Source organism: Anastrepha ludens, chromosome 6 (genome assembly GCF_028408465.1).
Source record: "Anastrepha ludens isolate Willacy chromosome 6, idAnaLude1.1, whole genome shotgun sequence".
Lineage (NCBI taxonomy): Eukaryota > Metazoa > Arthropoda > Insecta > Diptera > Tephritidae > Anastrepha > Anastrepha ludens.
In genome coordinates this window covers 12,701,148-12,727,290 of record NC_071502.1, presented here as the reverse complement: position 1 = coordinate 12,727,290, position 26,143 = coordinate 12,701,148, and the positions used below count along the sequence as shown (strand labels likewise).

The following is a 26,143-nucleotide window of genomic DNA, read 5'->3' as shown; positions in this document are numbered from 1 at the left end:
ACAATTAAAATTTTAGCAGAAAATGTTTACCGTTATGCGTGTAGTGGAGTTACGTATTAGAAATCAAATAGAGTTTATTTTAGTGATATTTTATTAGTGTTTCGCTCATTTTACAAATGCCACGTAGAGTTTGTTTTTCTCAATTTTATATTAAAATTAATTTAGTTCGCACAGGTTATAATAATTTTTAATTCATCATTCCTTCTTACTTAATTTTAATAAAACTTTTCAATTACAAAAAATGTATGTAAATTTTTTCAGTTATGTAAATAAATTTCTAAAAATATATTTCCTTCAATAAATATGACTAAAATGTGTTCTTTTTTCAATAACTCTTCTCCCCCTTTCCTCACGGCTAACGTTACATGTAAACGTCACTGAAACTTCTTAAAACAACTACAACTACAACAATAACAAAAAACACATGAAACAATCAATACAATAAATGTCAACGCCCGCAAATGAAACACTTAACAAAAAAAAACACAAAAACTACAACAACGCTGCATACGTTAAAAAAAAAAAAAACAACAACCCAGATTCGAAATAGCCATATTTGTATTGATTTTTTTAAATATGTTAACAATGGGTATCGAGCACTACAATCAACCGCATTCTGTGTTTTTTATACTCGAAGTAAGCAATGCATTTTTTACCACCGTTTTTGGTCTGGGTAAGTACCGTACACAATTACATACATAGCATAGATGAGAATTTATTCGATGCCAAAAAAAGAGAAAAGCAAAAAAAGCGAAAAAAAAGCAAAAAAAAATATGCATGTTTCTAAATGTAAATATGTAAATATTTTGTAATTTTTGTACCCAATTCATTCTGTTCTGTGCACTAAATCCCAATTTCGTTTCGCCTCCCACAGAGGCGATCGTCAAGATCATCGGTTTGCGTTATCACTACTTTACTGTGCCATGGAACGTTTTCGATTTCCTACTTGTGCTCGCCTCAATTTTCGGCATCCTCATGGAGGATATCATGATCGATTTGCCCATCAGCCCAACCCTATTGCGTGTGGTACGCGTCTTTCGCATCGGTCGTATACTGCGTCTCATTAAAGCGGCCAAAGGTATACGTAAACTATTGTTCGCTTTAGTTGTCTCACTGCCGGCGCTATTTAATATTGGCGCACTACTGGGATTGATCACCTTCATCTATGCGATATTGGGCATGTCACTGTTCGGCCATGTTAAGCTGCAGGGCGCCTTAGATGATATGGTGAACTTTCAGACATTCGGACGCAGCATGCAGCTGTTGTTTCGGCTAATGACCTCCGCTGGTTGGAATGATGTGCTGGAATCACTGATGATTCAACCACCCGATTGCGATCCCTTCTTCAATAAACAAACAAACGGAGACTGCGGCCATCCCCTATTGGCCATCACCTATTTTACTAGTTTCATTATAATCAGTTATATGATTGTGATTAACATGTACATTGCAATTATTTTGGAGAATTTTAATCAGGCACATCAAGAGGAAGAGATCGGTATTGTCGAAGATGATCTGGAGATGTTCTATATCAGATGGTCCAAGTTAGTATAAATATATATTCGTAGATATGTGTTTTGCACTCGTACAAACATAATTTTATACACTCTGCTTTTTTTTGTTTTATGTCTCTTAAATTGTTTTACAGATACGACCCACACGCCACACAATTCATACATTTCGGTCAACTTTCGGATTTCATTGCCTCGCTCGATCCACCGCTTGGCATTTCGAAGCCCAACACTGTGGCGTTGGTCTCATTCAATTTGCCGATATCGAGGGGTAATAAAATTCATTGCCTTGATATTTTACATGCGCTAGTCAAACATGTGTTGGGTCATGTTGAGGAGACGGACAACTTCAAGCAGTTGCAGGAGCAAATGGACGTGAAATTCAAGAAACAATTCCCCACACGAAAAGAGTTGGAAATTGTTTCGTCAACACGTATTTGGAAGCGACAAGAAAAGGCGGCTAAGACTATACAGAATGCGTGGCACGAATACCAGCGGTAAGCAGAAAAACAAAAAAAATTAAATTAAAAAATAGAATAAAATAAAAAATAAAATAAAAAATGGAATAAAATAAAAAAGCAATAATAATAGTAAGAAATCCAACAATTGGCCTGGGGTACGGTACACTAGATAGGGCTAGTTTACTGAGGCGGCAGCTCTTGGTCGGGAAAAACACGAGTCATTCCGCTAACGTAGAACCGGCTGCCGCAGGACGTACAGGTAATATTTATTTTCACGCTGAGCCAAGAAAAATAGCAGATGGTTAAGCGCCGAGATTTAAGGGGTCCCGGTGGTCTAAAAAAAAAAAAATAATAATTGGCGCGTACACTTCTGTTAGGTGTTTGGCCGAGCTCCTCCTCCTATTTGTGATGTGCGTCTTGATGTTGTTCCACAAATGGAGGGACCTACAGTTTCAAGCCGACTCCGAACGGCAAATTCTTTTATGAGGAGCTTTTTCATGGCAGAAATACACTCGGAGGTTTGCCATTGCCTGCCGAGTGGCGACCGGTATTAGAAAAATGCTTAATTAATTTTGCTTTCACCGAGATTGGAACCAACGACCTCTCTGTGAATTCCGAATGGTAATCACGCACCAACCCATTCGGCTACGGCGGCCGCGGTCCCGGTGGTCTAGATCTCGAAAATTTAAGGTATTTTCAGGATTCTTTTTCACAATAAAAACAATTAAAAACGATATTTAAATTTTTAGGCTTTTTATTTAACTTCTTTTACATACAAAAATGAAAAAAAAATGTCTTTTAATTTTAAGGGGTTAGGCGTTGTCAGAGCCAAAAAAAATGATGACTTTCAATAAGTTTTTTTTGCTAGTCAATTGCTTTATTTTACAAAAATAAAAACAGGAAAATTAAAAAAAAAAAATAATTGTAATTATAAAAGTTAATAATAATTGTAAAAGTTATCGCTGTTTGTGTGGAGCCCGTTACTCCAGAAGTCCCTTGCGGTGATCATCACAAGTCTAAAATCAAACGGACAAGAGAAAGTACTTTTATTAATAGATAATCTTGCGCCTTTTTTTCAAAATTAACAATATGGCGGCCTCAGGAAATATTTTTCAGATTTTCGAGAAAAAACCGACAATTAATTGTTAAAAAAAATCGAAAATTTTCACAAAAAAAACCTTCGATCAGGCACGAGTTTTTTATGTTTTTCAAAAGCAGTATAAATTTTATTGAAATCTACCAAGCAGCTTTTAAGTTACAGTGATCACCAGTCCAACAAACATTTTTTTTTTTTTTTTTTTTTTTTTGTCGGGACAACTAGCAAGTGCAGCACTCAGACATTAATTGAGTCCATTGTACTACACTTGGATTCCCTTTTAATTTTCTTTAAATCTACCCGATCTCCGAAGAAATCTGAGTAGATCTTGTGGTGCCAAGGAGCCAAGATGGTCGCTTCTTAACACATCAGTGCCAAAGACCTCAAACCTGATTCGAGCGAAGGCGGGGCAGACACACAGGAAGTGGTCCGCCGTCTCATCCTCCTATTCACAAGCTGGGCAGAGTACACTATCTGAGATGCCCAACCTTTCCATGTGCTTTGCCCACAGAAAGTGGCCCGTCATCAGTCCTACCAGCCGTCTGCACTCCCCTCTGCTTAATGACAGAAGGGTTTGCGACAGTCGATCGGACATGACAGGTAACATCAGTTTTGTCCATCTGCAGCCTCTCTCAGCCTGCCAAGCTCGCTTGTAGGTAGTAGTTACCCATTTGCTAACCGTGGCCGTGATGGCCGCATAGTTTTGAGAAAAACGCATTTAAAGTTTGCTATTGATTCCGGTGCGCCCGAGCGCCCTTTGTTAAGTGTTGAATAACTCGAAAAGTATTTGTCGGATTCACTTCAAATTTTCACACAATATTTTTAAGATATTATGCTTTAAGAAAATATAAAAAAATTCAATTTTTTGAAAATTCTGACTACCCCTAGCCCCTCAAGCGTCGAGATTTAAGGGGTCCCGGTGATCTATAGCTCGAAAACTTAAGGTATTTTCAGAATTTTTTTTTGCCATAAAAAAAAAATGGAAAATGATATTTAAATTTTTTAGGTGTTTCATTTAACTTTTTTTCAGTTTGTAATCAAAAAAATTCGAAATAATTGAAATAATAATATGATTCTAGTACGGGCGATAGCCAGTGATATTGTGAACAACATATTACAATTTCAGACGATTCGGTTGAGTAGGCCGAAAAAAGTCGTTTCGAGATAAATGAGTTGAAAGTTTGAGGTACAGAGCGCGCGGACCGCTCTCTACCTAGTTAATGGGCTGCAGAAGCTATAATATTGGGACTTTCCGCATGAAAATTTCACAGTATATTCTCAAGTTACTATACTATCGAAATATCAAAAAAACAAAAAAACGATTTTTTGAAATGTCTAGACTACCGGGCCCCCTTAAAATTGATTAGCTCTAGACAAAATTCTTCAACTGAATGAAATGTTAAAGATATACGCCCGTGAATAATTTATTGAGAGAGGATATTATCGTTTCATGAATGGTAACAAGAGATTGCTTTATATCAAAGGTGTGTTGGTATAAAAATTCCTGGATCGCTGGATCTTAAGGATCAAAATGGTTCATTAAGGTCACACGCCTTCAACTCAAATGTATAACAATTCACGTAGGATATTTTCTGCTGTTGCTTTGAGCGTAATTCGCTAAATTTCCTGGTGTTCCATTACAGGTCGTATGCAAAGAGAATATAGCTTTTATGCCATACCAAAATTAAGTGAGCTACAAAACTGCATCCCAGAACTTTTTCAATTTTGATACATTTTTTTTTGTTTCTTTTTAAATCTTAGTTACCCTATGATCAGAAAGTACCGGGAATGTTTAAATAAAACAAAACAGAGTTAAATGTCAGGCAAATTTATTTTATCTCCTTCAAAATATGACCCGTCTGAAGAAACACACACATGTGTCAACGTTTAACCCAGTCCTCCATGCACCGCTGGTAGGCCGACGAATGGATGACCTTCAGCTCCTTCGTCGCATACTCTTTGATCTCCTCTATCGACTGAAACCTCTTTTCACGAAGTGGTACACTTAAACTTGGGAAACAAAAAGAAGTCGCACGGGGCCATATCAGGTTAATGCGGTACTTGCATGATGGTATTTACTTGGTGTTTGGTCAAATAATCCAGCACAATTTGGGCTCGGTGCGATGGCGCAAAATCCAAGAATTGTTTGCCACATTTCCGGCCATTTGCGTTGTACAGCATCTCTCAAACGCTTCAAAACGGATAAATAGTGACAGATGTGTGTCATAAGAAAAAAAATGGGCCGGTTCCCATGTGCGCGGTTCGTTTAAATTAAACATTCCCGGTACTTTTCGATCATAGGCTATATAGTTTTTGTTGTAAAACCATTTAGATCTATTTAAGAAGGTAACTAGCCCCCCCAGTGAGACATTTTGCAAATTTCCTAGCTTTCAAATAAATATGAGCCAAAATATTTGGCACGGCTTCTTTGAAGTGCAGGACATTCACAGAGCTCCTGCAAAAGCCATTGTGAGGTACTCCCATTCTAATGGCTAGGATGCCAATAGTGTGCCTGTGAGGAAACTGGTACTTGATCTGTTAAATCCAATCAGACGTTTTGTCCTTTGAAGATTCAATTTTGGTCAGAGCGCTTTGGAGACCCTGCAGTTAGTAGTCAGAGATCACCTTCTATTGGTATCCGCGATTACGCTCAAGTCAATCGTAGTGTACAGATCGTAGTGTTTAGAGGAATGCTAATGCGCTCTACCACTCGCTGAAGGTCCTCGCTTAGAGTCTTTCCTTGCACACTCATACGCTCTTTCTATTGCCTCCACTCCAGAGTGACCGGGGTCCGCGGATGTTGTTGCATAAACGAAAGCGAACTCCTGCATTCTTTAACACATTTTCAATTAATGCGGCCAGTGCCTTGATCGCGGCTTGACTATCAACAAAAATGATAAGAATTGCTGGAGTCTTATTATTTTAGCTGCTTTGTCATAGCGTAGATTTCAGCTTAGAAGACGCAACACCGGTATGGGAGTCAAAAGGAGCAGTTTAAGGATGATTTAAGGATTAAGGGCAATCCAAATACACTCCAGATCCAGTGCTATTGCCCATCTTTGAGCTGTCAGTATAAAGATTTTTCTTTTTTGTGTTTTTTGGTGTGTGAGGTAGGGTTCAAAATGCCTTCGCACTTACAGCGACCATCGTCAACTGTCGAATTACGTAGCCCATAAAACAATCCCGCCACCTCTTCTGGGGAGACTCTCTTTCCGGAATTACTTTATGCATTACTTCGGGAATACCCTGAACGGCGCCCATTAAATGGAACAATACGTCTGGATCCACCATATTTGTAGCTTCATGCATTCTAATATTTCTGTGCCGGCATACTAGTGGTATGCGTGGCATGCTCGCTGGTTCCTCTCACATGGGCGTATAGAGGTTATACGCCAGCGATAGTTTCTTTAGCATCTGCAGCAAAAACGTTTTTACCGCCGTGAGCACTTGACTCGAATGTCTTTTATTTGTGGTCACTTCACTATAAATATGGTGACCACTATCATCTATAAGCTGTATTTTTATAAAAAAATATATAAGTTATAAATAATCAAATCTTTCCAATATGTCCCGCTGCCACTATTGTGAACGTCACTGTGTATGGCTGGTAAGCCTGGACTGCAGAATATGAATATTTCTTTAAATAGTTTAACTTTAGGTACTCTAAAAATATGTAACCATCTTAAAAAATAATTTGAAATCGAATTTGCTTCCCCAGCTTTGATGCAAAAAAATAAACGCTGCTAAGTATCAACACCACATATGAAGCTTTAAATGTAACTGTATATATTTTTCTTATTTCCAGCATGAAGAAAGAGAAGGAACGCTCAAACTCGGGTGACAGCATGACCCAAACATCGAGTCCCGGTGGATGGCAGTCTAAATTGTCTGCGCTCAATTTCTTTCATCTCCAAGTACTTATCAATATACATACATACATATACATACTATACTTATATATACATATTATATATATTAGTTTGGGAAAGGAAAGTCCATTATTTTTGCACAAATGGTTTACCTAAATGGAATCGGCGAAACCAAAATTGCACGTAATTAGGTCTGTTCGAAGAATGATAGAAACAAGATTGCGCCCATCAGAGAGTACGTGACGTCGCATTAGCTGAGTTGTGCAGTGTTGCCAACCATTTGCTCTTCGCAATAAATTTAGTGCTTTTTTATAACCAAAATACGAAAATTTTTAAGTCTGGTGTTTGTTTCTTTTTTTAATTTACAACTAGGGAAACTGTAAGTTAAAAAAAAAGGTATATTATTAAACAAAAGAATGTTAAAAAAGGGCACTCTGAGAAGATTTTAGTGTTAATGAAAATTTGTTTTAGTATTATAAAATTTGATATTTTGAAAGTGTAAATTTAATTTTTTGCAGCTATTCCAACATAAATATATTATTAAATCTTCTTCTCTCAACTCTTCTTAACATTGAAAACCTTTTTACACATTTTAAAAAGCGTTTAAATTAACGGAATGCGAATTAAATCATAGAGGTGTAATCGTTTCTTCCGGTCCTCAATCCTTAGTGGGACATAGGGCATCAAGAGGTGTATTCATAGTAAAAATAAGGAACAAAATACCAGAAAATACTTAAGAAACCATAACGATATTTTTTACGAAAAGAGTACCTTATCGAGTTACATAAACTTAGATATAGCAAAAAAGTCGTTCCCTTAACAAAAGAGTTGCCCTTAACAAAGACTCTTCTCTCTTCTATGTTAAGAACAATTTGTCACGCATACAAAGTTATTTAAGGAATTCAATAAAAATTTGGTATTTTATTTCTTTAAATGGGCATTTTAGTACGTTTTTATATCCAAAGCTAGGCAACACTGCAGTAGCAAAAGAGAGAATTGACTGTTGGAAGGAGAAGAACACCAAAAATAATCGCGATCGCGCGCAATGTGACCAGATGTTAAAAAAGTAAAGCTAAATAAAACTGCGCGAATTATTGAACTAATTTTTAAAAAATGTATATTTGACAATATTATAAACATTACATTTTAAATAGAACAGACTGGAAAAATGTCATGAAAAAAGAACTAAAACCCCGAGACTAAATAACAAAGAAAATTCTAAAGCAAGTTACGAAAATGACAATCTGGCCATACGGGTGCTAATATGACGTCACTCATTGTCAAATTCGCTGAGAGCAAAGTAGCGGTACCACGATAGGCGCATCTTTCCATCATTAGTCTGTTCATGAAGCAAATGGTTTGCAACAATTTTTAAAAATTATCACGTTGTGATGTTCATGTCACCAAAAAACCTGCAAAGTAGGAAAAAGTGAGAGAGCAAAATGACATTTCATTTTGAGGGGAATTTGCAAATTTTTACTGGATACATTTTTACTTGTAAGAATTTTCAAGTGAGGAAAACAGCTGATCGCAAAGTAAAAATAAACACGAATTAAGATTTGCGAATAGAGTCAAAATTCTCAATTTAAATAAAAATGGAGAATGCAAGCAAATATATTTTAGATAAAATGTATAAAGTTTATTTGAAGTCTTATAAAGGGTGGTTAAGCTTCAAGGGCCGGTGTAGATTTTGAATAAAATACAATTTTTTTAGGAAATTATTATCATTTCTCTTTATTATGATAATATTGGTATAGCTCAATTACGCACGGTATAAAATATAGGCCAAATGGCCGCCGCGGCCTCGGCGGCACACCTCCATCCGATGGTCCAAATTTTCGATGACGCTGAGGCATAATTGAGGTTCTATGCCGTTAATGTGCCGAATTATCTCATCCTTTAGCTCTTGAATTATTGCTGGCTTATCAACGTACACCTTTTCTTTCAAATAACCCCAAAAAAATAAGTCCAATGGTGTCAAATCACATGATCTTGGCGGCTAATTGGCATCGCCGCGACGTGAGATTATTCGGCCATCAAATTTTGCGCGCAAAAGAGCCATTGCTTCGTTAGCTGTGTGACAAGTGGCACCGTCCTGTAGAAACCACATTTCGTCCACATCCATATCTTCCAATTCCAAGAGAACACTACTCACAGTAACTGCCTGACCGGCCTCATTTTGGAAAAAATACGGCCCAATGATGCCGCCGGCCCTTAAACCGCACCAAACAGTCACTCTTTGTGGCTGCATTGGATTTTCGGTAATCACGCTTGGATTATCATTCGCCCAAATGCGGCAATTCGGCTTATTGATGAAAATGTGCCTCATCATTGAAGATGAAGATGAAGACGAAGTGCGCGATATGCATTTTGATTTGAACGCCCGTTTTCATAATAAGCCTGAATAACTTTAACGCGTTGCTCGATTATATATCTTTCCATGGTTCAAATTGAGTTAGTCTGAAATTGAAAAATGTCAAATCAAATGCAGCAAAAAACTTGACGTTTAGGTGTGGTTTGCATTCAACATCGGCCCTTGAAATTTAACCACCATTTATATAATAATATTAAATGCGAATCGGCCAATGACATAGAGGTATGTATTTCTAAGCCACAGCCTCCAGTCACCATAGCTGCAGTTTCTAAAATACAAATCGAAAGCTTTATGATGTGTACTTCTGGGTTATGAACTAATTTGGCAATATATTTACATATAAGTGCATACGCAGACCGAAGCAAGGATAGTATAAAGAAAGTGGTGATTACCACAACAATACAGTTGCTAATGGATGTTCCTCATCTGACAGTGATGATGAAATGGAACAAATTATTGAGATGCAATAAAAGCATGTGATTCCGAAGATCATTATTTTGCATTTTATTTGCTTCATTTATTTTTAGTTTTGAATTTATAACGAGGTAGCTAAAGTTAAATTTTTTTTAATTTTAGTGATTTTTCCAGCCAAGAATTTAATGAGCTGTTCCTGTAGGTAGGTAGGTGAAATGGTTGAAATAGCCAAATAGCACTAAATCGCCGTTTTGATACAATTCTGAGACCTCCAACAAGCAGATATCTACAGCCCAGCAGAGCAGTTCATATAATGGAGAAGATTGATGGGATTTTCCATAGGTTGACGCACTGCCCTTGGCTGTCGAAGAGAAGAGCACCCAGTAATCTTAATCGTTTAGCTGCCAAGCCTGGCACCTTCCTTCTCAGCTTCTGCAATGGGGGTTAAATGGTAACCTTAGCTTTTCTGCGTGTGTGCCGATCGTCCAGTGACCGGTAAACACAGCTACGAGTTTGCAAATTGAAATGCGAGGAGTCCAAAGGACTTTCTGAGTTATTCGTATATTGTACTGGGGCCAAAGGGTTTGCGAAATAACACATGAAGAAATGGAGCTCCAACTTTTCTACGTTTTCCTAAGAAATAATTTGTGCATTTCCTCTTTAACAACTGTCCGGGGGATGGCGATGACCGGGTAGGAGGCCAATTCAGTCCCCTTCCTGGCAAGCTCATCAGCAATTTCATTTCCTTCTATGTTCCTATGGCCTGGTACCCAGATCAAAGAAATGTCACCTGCACACCCAAGAGATTTCATCTCTTCCTTACAGCAGTTTACTAATTTCGTTCTGCACCATGGCGTGGTCAGCGCCTTGATCGCGGCTTGACTATCCGAGGAAATGTTAATATCTCCCTTGCTCCCACATTCCCTAAGCATTTTGCATGCCAGCAGGATCGCAAAGACTTCTGCCTGAAAACCACCAGCAGTATTCGGCAATTTCAAGGAGATAGAAAAAATGGCTGAATTGGAGAAAACCCTTTCACCGATTCCCGATTCCATCTTGGAAGACAGAGGTGCAAGCTTCGGTGCAGATTTTCTCCTCTATTCAATGCTGCCTATTATGGAAAGATTGCCTTAGCACGACCCTCAAACTCTACTTTGCGGATAGAGAGATCTGTTCGAAGTCGGAGAAGTGGGGAGGTAACTGCTCGATATGCTACCATGTCCCTTGAGAGATTGTCGCCAGAGGCCAACCTTCTTTAACAAGCACTTTGAGCTGCGATCGAAATGACGGAAAAGTCAATGGGAAGTAAGTGCAAAAGGACATTCAGGGCAGCACTGGGGCAGGTTTTACATGCAGTCCTTTGCACCCTCCCCAGTTTAGTGTTATTATAGCCCTTCCGAAGAGCTTCCCACCAAACCAGGCATCCATACGTTTAAATTGGCAAAACCATTGCGTTGTACATCCACAGCACGACCTGTGGCTTGAGTCCCCTTTTTTTATCGAACATAGAGGCTATACTGGCCCTCTTTCTCCGATTTTCAATGTGTAGCTTCCAATGGAGTTCGGAGTCAAGTTTCACTTACAGATACCTAACTTCCGATGAAAGCGGGAGCACGTGGTTCTTTAATTGGGGAAGTCGAAAGGGTGGAGGTTTATATTTTCTGGTGAATAGCACCAGCTCCGTTTTGTTAGAGTTGACTCGGAGGTCGCAACTAGTAGCCCAGCGACTGAGTACAGCCATTTCAGCTAAGACTGAGGGAAACGGTCCCGATACCATTGGGGCCAAGTCATCGGCGTATGCTACTACTTTAACCCCACCCCTATTTGCGTTCATGTACTATTTTTGATATTTTTCTCTTTGAGCGAGACTTCTCGGAAATTAAAGTACTGCCAAGTTACTATATAATTTTTACATGAACAGACCTATTAACTGTTATAGCAGCAGCACCATGATTCAATAATAAAAGGTTTGCTCAGTAAGCAGCTTTCTCATTCCCTCTTGACAAATCGGCTCCCTTAGCAAGACACTGGGTTGTTAACTCTAGAAATTTTTAGCAAAAGTGGAAGAAATGTAAAGTTTGTACGAAAAACATTTCGTTTTCAAAAGCGTGTATAAGCACTTGCTCGGTATGTGAATAACCAAGACGATATGGGAAACTTATTGGCATACAGCTTAAATCAGGATATCACAAAACATCTTTTTGGGGCAATGAACGTGAAAGATGAACGTTTTGACAATTTGAGTCCAATACATTTCAAATACAGGTGGGGGAAGTACTTACTACGTTACTTTAAAGATACATAAGTTACCAACAAGAGCTCATTTAGCAATAAAGTACATATGTAACTAATCATTGCCTCCTGATGGCAGATGGCTTTTTATGAGGAGTTTTTTCATGGCAGAAATACACTCGGAGGTGTGCCATTGCCTGTCGAGGAGCCTCTGCTATTACAAACAACATTTTCTATCATTTGGTGTTTCATGCCCGTGGTAGTTTGTCAAGTATTAGTTAGGAATGAATAATCGTATCGCATAGTAAAGCAAGGCGCAAGGAGTTCATTAGGGTCATACTGCTTAGGTAATATAATAGCTTCATATTGGTTAAACTTCCCAACTTCGTGATCAGTTTTCAATTTAAAAATTAATTCACTAAATATCAATCTGGGTTTAACTTAATAACATTTTTTTTAATATCATTCCTGGCAATTTCTGTTTGTACCAGTTATAATTTAAGTAAAAAGAAAACGTTTTTTGCTACCATTTTTACCAAAGAAGTATTAAATTTTCCACTTTCTACGCCCTTCTTAAATGCGACCTTTTGTAAAGGAGTGTCAAAATTCTAATGTCACAAGTAAGCAAACCTTTAATAATTGAAACATGCAGCAGCACCATAAACTCCATTCACAATTTTAGCGGCCTGGCGGTCTGGCTTGCATTTTCGCCTTCATCAAAGAAAAACTGTAAAACCTACTTAATTTTCTCTTTGTTGACTTCCATTGTTAACACCCTGTGACTCACAACTGCGTGGAACAAATAAAAAATAGTATTTTTTGTAGTGTGAAATGTCACCTTGACAACTCGCATAAACTTTAAATTGTTTGATCGCTACTTTACGAGATATCGATCACTACAGCCAGCTACCGAGGAAATATGTGCTTCTTTTTCCCCAAACTAATATAGATTTAACATTCACTATTAACTATTAACTCACTCACATTCCATTTCATCCAAATTTCATACGCAGGTCAGTCGTCGTGGTACTCAATGTTCCAGCCGTGCATCCTCACGCAAATCATCACGCGCCTCGGATGCGTCTGACCTCAGCGAATTGGCTGGCCCTTGGCTCAATCTGCCATTGATGTTGGTCTCTGGCGCAGACGACGTGGTGAAGGATATTAAGCAGCAAAACGAGGAACTTGGCAAGCGGTACTGATGATTATAATATTTACATAGAAACGTTGATTTTTTCAATTAATTGGTGACAAAACGAAAATTCAAATTCAAATGCAGTTTTCATAGCAATTTTTGACGAAACTAATACCAATACATCTTCTACTACTATTTACATATATATATATATATTATATATTTACTAAATTACTTAGCACCCATTTATGCAACAGCATTTTGTTTGTTTATAAAAAATTGTAAATTTGTGTCTTAAGTCCTATTTCTAGAATGTCCTCTTGTCTCTCCCTAACATATGAGTCATTGCTCGCAGATATGGTCTCAAACGTTTTACGAAGTGGCTCACAGTCAAGTGATTTAAATTTGTTAGCAAATTTTGATGATTGTGCAAGAGGTAATTGTAGGTGGTAGTCTATATAGTTTGGTGTAGCCAAAAAAAAAAAAAATTAACAAAACAAACAAAAAAAAAAAAATATTCAAGCCCATGTATTGTACTTAAATAATCAATAATCGTGCATACTTGACTCGTATCACATACATACATGCATACATGCATATGTAACTTATACCATATATAAGGTGCGTTTCATAATCATAAGACCCCCCTAATTTTTCAAAGTATTTTAATTTATAGACTTCAGAGGAAAACAAAAATTTTACAAATCGATTGAAATAACAAAAGTTATCTGTTTCATTACAGGAATTTCGAACTTTTTTCATTACAGAATTTCGAACTTTTTTTAATACATAAAGAAAATTTTTCAGCAAAAACGTATTTGCAGGCGTTTCAAAATGATAAGACACTGCTTAACTAAAGTGATCGTTTAACAAAAGTGTACTTTTTTCGATTTTTATTTTCTGTCGACTAGAATATTTTAGTATTTTATGCAAGCACCAATTGCTTTAGCGACACAAAATAACGTTTTTTTCATCGATTCTGCTAACTTTTTAAGTAAATTTACACCTAGAGAAGCCCATTCTGTTGTTGTTCTTGTTGTAGCAGCAGAAATATTCTCCACACACGGACTGGGAATGTTGCTGGAGTGACAGTCCTTGGTCGGATTTTATTCCGGGTCGTTCCGGTAACGTAGAACCGACTGTCTGCCTTAATTGTCGCTCTAAGCTCGTTGGTGTTGTCAAATTGGTGACTAATATACCCCAAATGTTTTCCATTGGCTTTAGATCCGGAGAACACGCCGGCCAGTTCATAGTTTCTATGGATCGGTCAAATACTGCCTTTTTTCCCTACTTACGTGGATTCGGGCGTTGTTATATAGGGTTATATAGGGTCCGCCATATAACTTTACGGAATTTAAAATGCTATAAAAAAGAAACTACTCAATATTTTTCCAAACTGTTTTTTTTTATTTTGAAGTACAATCCTTCCGGTTCATGATGGAACACAACTTCATTCATATGGACTTTGTACGGCGTCATACCAAGGTCTTTACGCAAAATTCGTATCAATGATGTCTCCGAAATGTCCAATTGTTGAGAACGACGGTGAACTGATGTTCCTGGTGATTCACGAACACTCTCGGCCACAGCAGCAATATTTTCGGGTGTACGCACGGTTTTTGGTCGGTCACGCGTTGGTTTGTCAATAAACAACCCAGTTTCTCTTACTTTTTTCGCAAAGTAACGCACATACGCTTCATTCGGTGCTTTTCTTCTTCCCATTGCCGTACGTAATTTTCGTACACATTCTGCAACATTACCATGAGTTTCAAAGTAATGTCGCAATATTTCCCAGCGTTCTTTGAGCAACCATTATACACAACCATTTTCGTTCAGCGGAAGAATAAAACTAATTTTCTGTCAAATCAGATGACAGCTAAGTGTTACCATTCTCCAAATAATACCTAGTTCAAGTCCGTAACGATAGATGGCGGGCCCTGTATATACATAACTGGTCGTCCACCCTTTTTGGGTTTTTGGGCGAGCTCTTCCTCCTATTTGTGGTGCGAGTCTTGATATTATTCCACAAATGGGGGGCCTACAGTTTCAAGCCGACTTCGAACAGATATTTTTTCGGCAGATATTTTTTTATGAGGAGCTTTTTCATGGCAGAAATACACTCGGAGGTTTACCATTGCCTGCCGAGGGGCGACCGCTATTAGAAAAAACTTTTTCTTCTTTCCGGTCTTTCACCGAGATTCAAACCTACCTACCGAAGTTGCGCTTAGAAAATAAGAGGGGGCTCTTGAGAAAATCTCTCCAATAATTTAAAAAACCATCGGGTCCATCAAGGTTCCATTTTTCTTGTCATCTGAAAATACAACCTTTTAGAAAAATAATATGAAATTGGAAATTGTTATTTTGAACAACAGCGGCCAAGTTGGCGCAAGACTTTGTCAAGTTAGAAGCTTTTCTTATGATTTCTCGCTGTTCTCGACTTGATAGTGATAATTTTCTTCCAAAGGGGCTTATAAAATTGTTGTAATTCTCAGGACTCCGTAAAAAATTCCGGATAACACAACGACTTCTGCCTGTTTTTTTTGCAATTAATTTGATTGTAGGTCAAAATTGTTCCACGCTTCTCTTGTGATAATATTGAACCGCTCGGCATTTTAGGTTGAAATTTGGATTGGTCGCGCAAAGGAGCACCAAGAGATTTGGTGGCTACTAAAACACTCAGGCTAAAAATCGCATTGTACTTAGAGCTCTGGAAAGAGGGTAGATAGTCAAGGGAGAAAGGAGAAAAGTATCAGAGAAAGAGATAGGAAAGCATAGAAACAGAGACAGGAGTAGTTGGCTCTGTGAGACTTTTCCGGATTCGTTGGTAAATCTGTAAATATCCTCCAGTTTTAGAGAACGAATATTACTCATTCTCACGTCATCGGAACCCCAAACTCGTAGCCTTGCTCCAGCAAAGGCAGGACACTCACAGAGAAGTGCTCAATGGTATCCGCCTCCTCCAAGCAAGACAGGCACATCGGGTCCTCAATGATTCCAATGGTGGTCATATGCTGATCCCATGGATTGTGTCCTGTAATAATACTGACCATCAACCGAACGTCTTTCCTTCCGAGTTTTAGTAGAAAGTTTGACAGTTTTCTGTTCAGACTTGCCACAAATCACTTTGCAGTTCTGCAGTGTTCTAGACCGCACTTTATATAAATTGAATACATGATCGCTGATCCAACTTATGATTCCTCCGAAACTGATTCCGATTATTGGCTCTGTCCCTTGTGGAGGAGTCGCTGATCCACGGTTGGTCAATTCATCGGCAATTTCGTTTCCTTGAACACCGGAATGTCCTGGAGCCCATATAAGTACAAGCCTGTTTTGTATTGCGATAGAAGTAAGCTTCTCCTTACATTCTTGAACAATCTTTGAGGTTTGCTTCGCATTCTTCCGGGCCTTCAGTGCAGCCTGACTGTCAGTGAAAACTCTAATCTTCTTCCCGCTCCATCGCCTCTCGATTATCCATTCGGCTACTTTCAGCATGGCAAAAATTTCCGTTTGGAAAACAGTTACCATTTCCCCCATAGCATAGTGATACTTATTACTATCGCCATCCGGCTCCAAGCCCTATTTCATTCTTAGATCCATCGTTAAAGAAAATATCTGTCAAACCTCCCTGAATGCCATTTGGATTCTGACATCAAATTTTCGTCCAAATGAAACTCTGGGTATCAGGTCGTCTTTAGGTGCCAACAACAGTGGATACTGCTCAGATAGCAACTTAAAGATTTCTCTGTGTCCCGAAGTTCCGTCTTCGTGCCAGAAACCATATTTATAGAGTCTACACATTGCTTTTACTGCTTACTGTTGTATCTTTAGATCCAAGGGGAGCAAATTAAGCACAGCATTTAGAGCATCGCCGGAGGTTTTACTTATGGCACTCATAATACATAAACATACGCTTCTTTGCAGTCTGTATAGTTCCCGGAGTGGGGACTTAACCATGCCGCCAGAACACCAAAAGCTCTGCGGCATCGTTCCCATGACAGTCGGTTCTACGTTACCGGAACGATCCGGATTTTCAGTAAGAGCGCTTCAACTTTTTTTTTTTGAATAAAACACAAACGGTTTAACTTTTTTAACAAATTTTTTTTTTACGTTTTACGAAGTCCAATCGTTGAACCCAATTTTCGACCACTCTTTTGCATAAATCGGCCGAAATTCCAGCAATTTGGCGTTCAATATTGGCTCTGAGCTCACAAATCGTCGCCGGCTTGTTACTGTAGACCAATGACTTCACATAACCCCAAAGAAAATAGTCTAGAGGCGTCAAATCACACGAGCGCGGCGGCCATTCGACCGGTCCATTTCTGGAAATAATGCGCTCATCGAACTTACTCTTCAACAAATCAATTGTAGCGTGTGCTGTGTGGCTTGTGGCCCCGTCCTGTTGAAACCACATGTCGTTTAAGTCCATACCATTCAATTGCGGCCAAAAATAATCGTTTATCATGTCGCGGTATCGATTTCCATTCACAGTAACGTGGCGATCGTTCTTGTCAACGAAAAAATATGGGCCAATTACGCCGCCGGCATGTAAACCGCACCAAACCGTGATTTTTTCGGGATGCAACGGTGCCTCATGAATCACGTGTGGATTGCTTTCTGCCCAGTAACGCATATTTTGCTTGTTGACAAAGCCACTGAGCCAAAATTGAGCTCAAGATGATTTTTTGGAAAAAAATGCTTTTAAAGTAGCAGCAACAGAACGATTATTTTCATAAAAAATTTGCACGATTTGCAATCGTTGCTCAAGTGTGTAGCGTTCCATGATGAAATGTATACTAATAAAGTTTACAAATGACAAGCGAAAAATAAAAAATATTGCGTCGTTCACCCTCCCTATCGGAAAAAAGTTGAAGCGCACCTATTGAAAAACGTCTTATGTATGGGGAATGTTTATGCTGCTACAACAACCACCGAGGCGTAAGTGATGATTGGTCTAATAAGTGCTGTGTATTTCCATAGGACCACAGCAGGTTTCAGACTCCAGGTTTTACCAAAAGGCTCTGCGGCATTGCTGAAAAATCCTTAATGCGCGATTCCCCTTCACTGAAACGTGTGTCCCCCAAGTCAGCTTCTTATCTAAGATTATTCCTAAATATTTAGCTTCATCGAAAAGACCAATTGTCACCCCTTTTGGTGTTAGAAGACTAAGTCCATCCAATTTCCGTTTTCTCGTGAACAAGACTATGGTGGTTTTGTTCGGATTGACAGACAGACCTTGTCTCGTGCACCAGTCATCGATTTTGTACAGAATCCTCTGTACTTTCGTGCAAAGCCTCCTTAGTTAATGGCATTTTAGGTTAAATTTAATATAATTGTAATTAAAGTTATCCAAAACAACAATCAGCAGCTTCTATTTCTTCAGAAGCTTATTTTCGAGTAGTGACTTATCATTATGAAACGCCAAAAAAACTAAAAAAAAGTGCAGCTTCTTGGAAAAAGATAACGGTTCTACAAAATAGAGTGAACTTTCGCACCAGAATCAATTGATGTAAGTTTTAAGTCTCTAACTGTTAAAATCACGTCAAATAAAAGCTACTCCGGCAAGTAAAAGCGATCTTATGGTAGTTCAAATATTGTGTACCAAAGATGTCTTATAATTATGAAACGCGCCTTACATATGTACATTTCTCGAATATTTACATGCATACATACATAGCTCATTCTTATAAAATGTAAATCGAGTAATTTAGGAGCATTTATTGCATATGAATTGAAATGAAATTTATAAAATTAGTCTCATCTTAGTTACTTTCTACTACATACACCCGTACTTAACTGATTGCATTCTTTCGTTTCGTATGCCAATCTACCAAAGTGCATATGTATGTATGTGCAGCACATGGAAATGTACTTACTCGCTCTATCTTCATATGTTCCATAAACAACTCATACATTCACTCGTACTACTACTTGTATATCCGCATACTTGTAAAATGAAATGTTCACACGAAATTTCCATCGAATGATTGAATCTATCTTAAGCAGTTGACAATTTCTCATTAATTTAACAACAATTTGCAAATATTTCAGTTTAAGTAATTTACAACAAATATACAAAACGTAAACCAATTCGATGCGTACAATTTGTAAGTAGTGGCCTAAACTATTTTTTATAATTTATTGACTTATTTTTCTTTAGTTATTTCTATAGAAATAATTCAGATTACTTTCTAGTGCTGTAATATAATTCATGAAAATTAGTTAATTATGCTTGTAGTGGAAAACAAAAACTGCATACAAATTTAAAACCACACCTGCATACGAGTATAAGTTGGAGTTAGTTAGTTGTTCGAAAAAAAAAAAAAAAAAAAAATACCAAAAAATATCACAAAACCTTTCATCTTTCTTGCTACACAGAGCGCATACAATATGGGGCGCGCCATAGCCATATATACACACATATGTCAAGCAAAATGCTCGAAACTGTTCCACCTTCAACCTTCAACTACCTACCAACACTCTCATCCATTGCACCACCACGCTCAACAGTGAGCCACCTTTGCCTTTAACACATTCTCAATGTACTCGTGTATCTTCATCAAAAACTGCATTGAATGCCATTAGCAACCAAACACTTTCAAGTGCTGAATCTGACAAACGAAAAACGAAATAACGGCCGAAGTGAAACGAGGTATTTTTTGTGCCTAACGATCTTCAAAATGAATTTTCGTAACTTTCAAAATTTGGAAAATTCATTTTGAATATTGTTAGGCGCAAAGAACAAGCAACGATGAAAGCAGCAACAAGGCAATAAAACTGAAACTGACCCCACTGGGAAAGATATACGACAAATTATGGTGCGCTATGGTTCGACGAGTCTCTGCATTTGCGAACATAAAATACGAACGAGTGCAAATGAAGCGAGAAACAGTTAGGGAATTAGAAGAGTATAAAAGTTTCTTTTTTGAGGCTTTTTGCAATTATACGAGGATGTATGCATATTTTTTTATTAAAACTATTAAAATTTTATTTTTGTAGAAATTTAAGACGATATTTGAAGCAATTATACGAGGATGTATGCATATTTTTTTAATTAAAATTATTAAATTTTTTTTTGTAAAAATTTAAGACGAAAATTGAAGCAATTATACGAGGATGTATGCATTTTTTTATTAAAATTATAAATTTTTTTTTGTAAAAATTTAAGATGAAAATTGAATTGATGTGCATATTTTTTTTATTAAAATTATAAAATTTTTTTTTTGTAAAAATTTAAAACGAAAGTTGAAGCAATTGTACGGGGATGTATGCATATTTTTTTTCATAAAAATTATAAAATTTTTTTTTGTAAAAATTATAGAATTTTTTTTTTTCTAAAAATTTAAGACGAAAATTGAAGCAATTATACGAGGATGTATGCATATTTTTTTTCATAAAAATTATACAATTTTTTTTTGTAAAAATTTAAGACGAAAATTGAAGGAATTATACGAGGATGTATGCATATTTTTTTCATAAAAATTATAAAATTTTTTTTTTGTAAAAATTATAAAATTTTTTTTTTGTAAAAACTTAAGACGAAAATTGAAGCAATTATACGAGGATGTATGCATATTTTTTTTATAAAAATTATTAAATTTTTTTTTTGTAAAAATTATAAAATTTTTTTTGTAAAAATTTAAGACGAAAATTGAAGCAATTATGCGAGGATGTATGCATATTTTTTTTCATAAAAAATATTAAAAATTTTTTTTTTTTTAATTTAAGACGAAAATTGAAGCAATTATACGAGGATGTATGCATATTTTTTTTCATAAAAATTTTAAAATTTTTTTTCATAAAAATTATAAATTTTTTTTTTGTAAAAATTATTAAATTTTTTTTCGATGTAAAATAAATTTGAATTTTTATGTGTTCAATCAAATGCATCATTTTTTCACTTAAAATTAACTTTTAATTAACTTTAAATTAAATAAAAAAATAAACCGTTTTTATGTTTAACTTCAACTCAAAAATTCGCGTCGTCGATCCGAAGGTTTAAATACAAGAGGAAATCCAAAATAAACAAGACTGGCGTCATAAACATGTTTTTGATGGCGCCATCTTTGTAATGAGTTAGTGCGTTGGAAGTTACATCCCTAACTGACTTCCAGTGAAAGGTTGGTGACATTCCGTTCAGTGGAAGTGAAGTTATTGTTATAAAATCGGTGAAACGTTTACCGAAACCTTTGAATTTATGACAAAATTGTGTGGCGATGTGTCAGAGTCTATTTCGTGCCGGACTTCATGAGTGGTTTACACATTTCAGAGATGGTTGTGAGGACATAAATGACAATAACACAATACGGGCCTCCCAAAATCAGTAATCACCGAAAACTCTATCGAAATTATTCATGGAGGCGGAGTTGAATTTCTCCAAAACATCGATTTATCACATTTTAACTGATCATTTGGGCTTACGAAAGGTTTGTGCACTTTTCATTCCGCACAAGTTAACTGAGGACCAAAAAGTGCTCAGAATTCAACATTCGAAAGACCTCATTAAAGAGGCGAGAAAAGCCGAAAACTTCCTTTACAACAATGTAACTGGTGATGAAACGTGGTGTTTCCAACATAAACTTGAAACTAAGCGTCAAAGTGGCTGGAGGGCTCAAGACGAGCCACCACCCAAGAACTCGTTTCTGGAGAAGTCAAAAATCCAATCAATGCTCATTTGTTTTTACGATTGCAAGGGAATTGTTCGCAAGGAGTTCGTGCCAATGTGCCAAACCGTCAATGCAATTTTCTATTTTGGCGATGTGAAGCGTTTGCTGCTTCGCATTCGCCCTGAATACCGCGAAGGAGGAAGCTGGCGCTGATTGCATGATAATGCACCATCTCTTCGATCCACTCTTGTGACTGATTTTTGGACTAGAAATCGCATTTTAACCATCAATCACTCACCGTATTCGCCTGATATGGCTCCCTGTGACTTCTACCTATTCAGAAAATTGCATTTGGCCATGAAAGGAAAATATTTTGCGTCCGTAGAGGCCATCCAAAAGGTTTGTACCGTCAACCTGAACGACATTCTGGTCAATGACCTGAAAAACTCTTTCGAAAAGCTTTTAGATCGCCCAAAACAGTGTATCGAGGCCAAAGGAGACTATTTTGAATAAATAAACTTGAAGTTATCAGAACAAAGTTGCTGTCGTTTCTATTTTAGCTCAGTCTTGTTTATTTTGGACTTCGCCTTGTATGTTTATGGTAAATATATCGTTCATAATTAGCTTGAACCTGTATATGAAGTTTATAAAGATGCCACCTCATATAAATTTATGCAAAAATTTAATGTCACATACAAATTTTTGAAGGTTTATTTTCGCGCCGCTCCCAATTTACGTAGCTTAAGAGTCCATAATCAACAGCTCTCTATGTATCTTAAGGCTGGAGTAAGCATTTATAAATGTTTCCCATTCTGCAGGTGGCTGGTTGCTCTTAGGTTAGTTAAGTTACGTTTAAGTCTAGAGTAATTACACTATAAGGCAAACTGAGTAACTCTGCTTAGTAAAGACTCATATCCTTCTGCTAGAATTAATCAACTTAATTTTTAGCTTGTGTTCATTGGGTCTTGATTTTACGTAACCTATAGTGGATGAAATTATGCAAAAATTATATTTACAAGTAAATATTATTTCAATGAAATGTTTGCCCAAAAGCATTTTTCATGTAAATCATGCCAAGTGATTAAGGAAGCCGCTTTAGTTTATAAGAAAAACAAAATTGTCAGAACATGGAACATTTTATAATTAATCTTAACTCGCAAGAAATCAAATTCATAGATAGCTAAAAGTTCTACGTTTAGAAAAATTCACAGTTAGCATGCTAGACATCCTAAATATGATAAATTTACCCGGAATTTGGTTCCATTACCCAAAGTATGCTTAATAATCTCCAAAAAAAAAAATTAAAAAAAAAAAAAATTATTGAATTAAGTTATCTGTAACTAGAAAACGTCAGTCCATGCATGTATAAAATGTGTTTTAGTCCATAGTTTTATTCTAGAAAATAATCGGATAGTAATAAATTCTCTTAACGAAAGTGTCAAAACGTCAACAACGCTTAAAATGCGCTCACAATACCCATTGCGTATAAAACCAAAAAATAGCAGTCCAGCTACAGGTTGGTTGGTTGGTTTAAGTGGTGATTCACCAGGAATCCAACTAGCGCTTCCGCACCATCTTGTTGCCACATCCTCGTTACCAACTTGTTTGAAGGTTACTTACAGCATAACTATGTATATCCAGTCTGTGCGGTTCAGAAATCTTATCAGGTTGTTGACATCTAAGCCAGACAGTTGTTCGAGTCGCTCGAACAGTGGTTTTCCCAAGGTTAACATTGTGACCTTCTATAGGGCAGGGCATTCCCAGCGAAAATGGAAAATTGTTTTCTTTTCCTCCGGTCGTTTACAGCTGTGGCAGTGGGTGTTGTGAGGGATACTCATTTTAGCTGATTGTTCTCCGACAGGCCAAAAGCCAGTTAGGACTGCCGTTAGTCTCCAGGCGTCCCGTCGTTTCATGTTTAACGATATTGACGATTGTTTGAGGTTGTAGGTGGGCGATAACGTTCTGCTATTGGGTATTGGAATAAGTTTCCGCCCTTGGGTTTTCCAATAATAGGTGTTATGAATGAATGTATTGCGCTATCGAGAGTTGATTAACGATTTTTTATGGCCGGAATTGGATGGTTTTATCTGGACATCGGTTATTTTTAACAAGACGGCGCTACGTGCCACACAAGTAACGAAACCATTGATCTTTTACGGGAAAAGTTTCCGGACCGTGTTATCTCTCGAAGAGGTGATCACAATTGGACCCCAAGATCTTATGATTTAACACCTTGTGACTTTTTTCTTTGGGGCCACGTGAAAGAGAAGGTCTACGCCAACAGCGCAGGGTCGATTCAAGACCTCAAATATGGAATTCGTGAGGCTATCGAGGGCATAGGGCAACCACTTTGCAATTCGGCTATGGAAAATTTCATGAAAAGGATATTGTCCTGTAAGCGTAGTCGTGCTGGTCATTTGCCTAATGTTATTTTCCACTATTAACGGCATACCTTCCTCTTTATAATAAAATAAACATCCGATCATTTATATTAAAAAATAATTTTTTCTTTGAGTATCAAAATAACACCTCAAATTGGAAAACCCCATAGTTTTGCGGAGATACCAAATTCAGACATCACGACATACAGGCAACTCCTTTTCGTACTGTCGAATGCAGCTTTGAAGTCGACGAAAAGATGGTGTGTGTCGATTCTCCTTTCATGGGTCTTTTCCAATATTTGGCGTATTGTGAATATTCGGTCGATGGTAAACTTTCCAGGTCTAAAGCCACACTGATAAGGTCCAATCAGTTGTTGATGGTGGGTTTCAGCCTTTCACACAACACGCACGCTAAGCCCTTATAGGCGATATTTAGAAGACTAATCCCTCGGCCGCCGTAGCCGAATGGGTTGGTGCGTGACTACCATTCGGAATTCACCGAGAGAACGTTGGTTCGAATCTCGGTGAAACACCAAAATTAAGAAAAACATTTTTTTAATAGCGGTCGCCCCTCGGCAGGCAATGGCAAACCTCCGAGTGTATTTCTGCCATGAAAAAGCTCCTCATAAAAATATCTGCCATTCGGAGTTGGCTTGAAATTGTAGGTCCCTCCATTTGTGGAACAACATCAAGACGCACACCACAAATAGGAGGAGGAGCTCGGCCAAACACCCAAACAGGGCGTACGCGCCAATTATATATATTATCCCGCGGTAATTGGCACAGATTGCAGGATCGCCCTTGTTATGTATTGGGCCCTTCTTATGTATATTAAATTCCAATCGGCAGGCATGCTTTCATCCGACCATATTTTGCATAGAAGCTAATGCATTCACCTAAACCCTCCTCGCCGCCATGTTTGAATATTTCAGCCGGTAGTCTGTCGGCGCCCGCGCTGTCACTATTTAATAGGTTCGAGAAGAATAATAATAATTTAAGAATGCTCTGAATGTCGGTCACCAGATCCTCGTCGTTGTTCTTGCAGGAAAAGCCCCGGTCTTAAAACCTTCTGTAAGCCGCCGAACTTTCTGATAGAATTTTCGTGCATTGTTCCTGTTGGCCAGCATCTCAAGCTCCTCGCACTAACTTATTTCGGCATCTTGTCTCTTCTTTCGGATAATACGCCTCTCTTCCTTTTTTAGCTCTCTGTAGCGATCCCACACGGCTCGCGTTGCGCCCGATCGCAGCGTGGTTCTATAGGCAGCTTCTTTCCTTTCTGCGGCAGCATGACATTCCTCGTCGTACCAACTGTTTTTTCGGGCTCGCCGGATTCCGATTTCTTCTTCGGCGGCGGTACGTAGGGAACGAGATATGTTGCTCCATTGCTCGTGCATTCCGGTTTGTTGGGCAGTACTCTCTGAGAACAGGAGTGAGAGTCGACTGACGAATCTTCTGGCTGTCTGTTGTGATTGCAGCATTTCGATGTCGAACATTCTTTGCGTAGGTAGATGTACGTTTTTTGCTGCACAGAGGCGTGTGCGCAGTTTGGCTGCAACAAGGTAATGATCCTAGTCGATTTTGGGTCCTCGGATCGTACGTACATCTAAAACACTAGCAGCGTGTCTTCCATCTATCGCAATATGATTGATTTGGTTTCGTGTTTTCCGATCAGGAGACAGCCACGTTGCTTGGTGTATTTTCTTATGCTGGTGCTGCAGTCTACCATGTTTCAGGCGCCGGCAAAGTCGATCAGCATCTCTCCGTTACCGGATGTTTCGTTGTGTAGGCTAAATTTTCAGACTGTGGGACCAAAAATTCCCTCCTTGCCAACCCTGGCGTTGAAGTCGCCAAGCCCGATTTTTATGTCATGGCGGGGGCAGCGCTCATAGGAGCGTTCCAAGCGCTCACAGAAGGAATCTTTGGTCGCATCGTCCTTCTCTTCCGATGCGCGAGATGTTAAAAAATCGCACTTTAATGCGGAGTATTGCGGGACGCTCGTACACCGGAGTGAACCGTCTGTTACACTACAATTTTAATAAGAATTAACTGCGCCGGCAATACCGATTA

The 26,143-nt window shown here is 37.9% G+C and overlaps 1 protein-coding gene across 1 annotated transcript in view; it reads left to right on the top strand.

Moving 5' to 3' along the window:
* Positions 1–26,143, top strand: part of LOC128868087 (sodium channel protein 60E) — a 95,702-nt gene that overhangs the window by 57,550 nt on the left and 12,009 nt on the right. Inside the window, exons 21-25 of the mRNA XM_054109820.1 lie at positions 540–673; positions 875–1,544; positions 1,649–2,008; positions 6,874–6,982; positions 12,971–13,152. Coding sequence (XP_053965795.1) covers positions 540–673; positions 875–1,544; positions 1,649–2,008; positions 6,874–6,982; positions 12,971–13,152 — 1,455 coding nt within the window. The remainder of the gene's footprint in view (positions 1–539; positions 674–874; positions 1,545–1,648; positions 2,009–6,873; positions 6,983–12,970; positions 13,153–26,143) is intronic.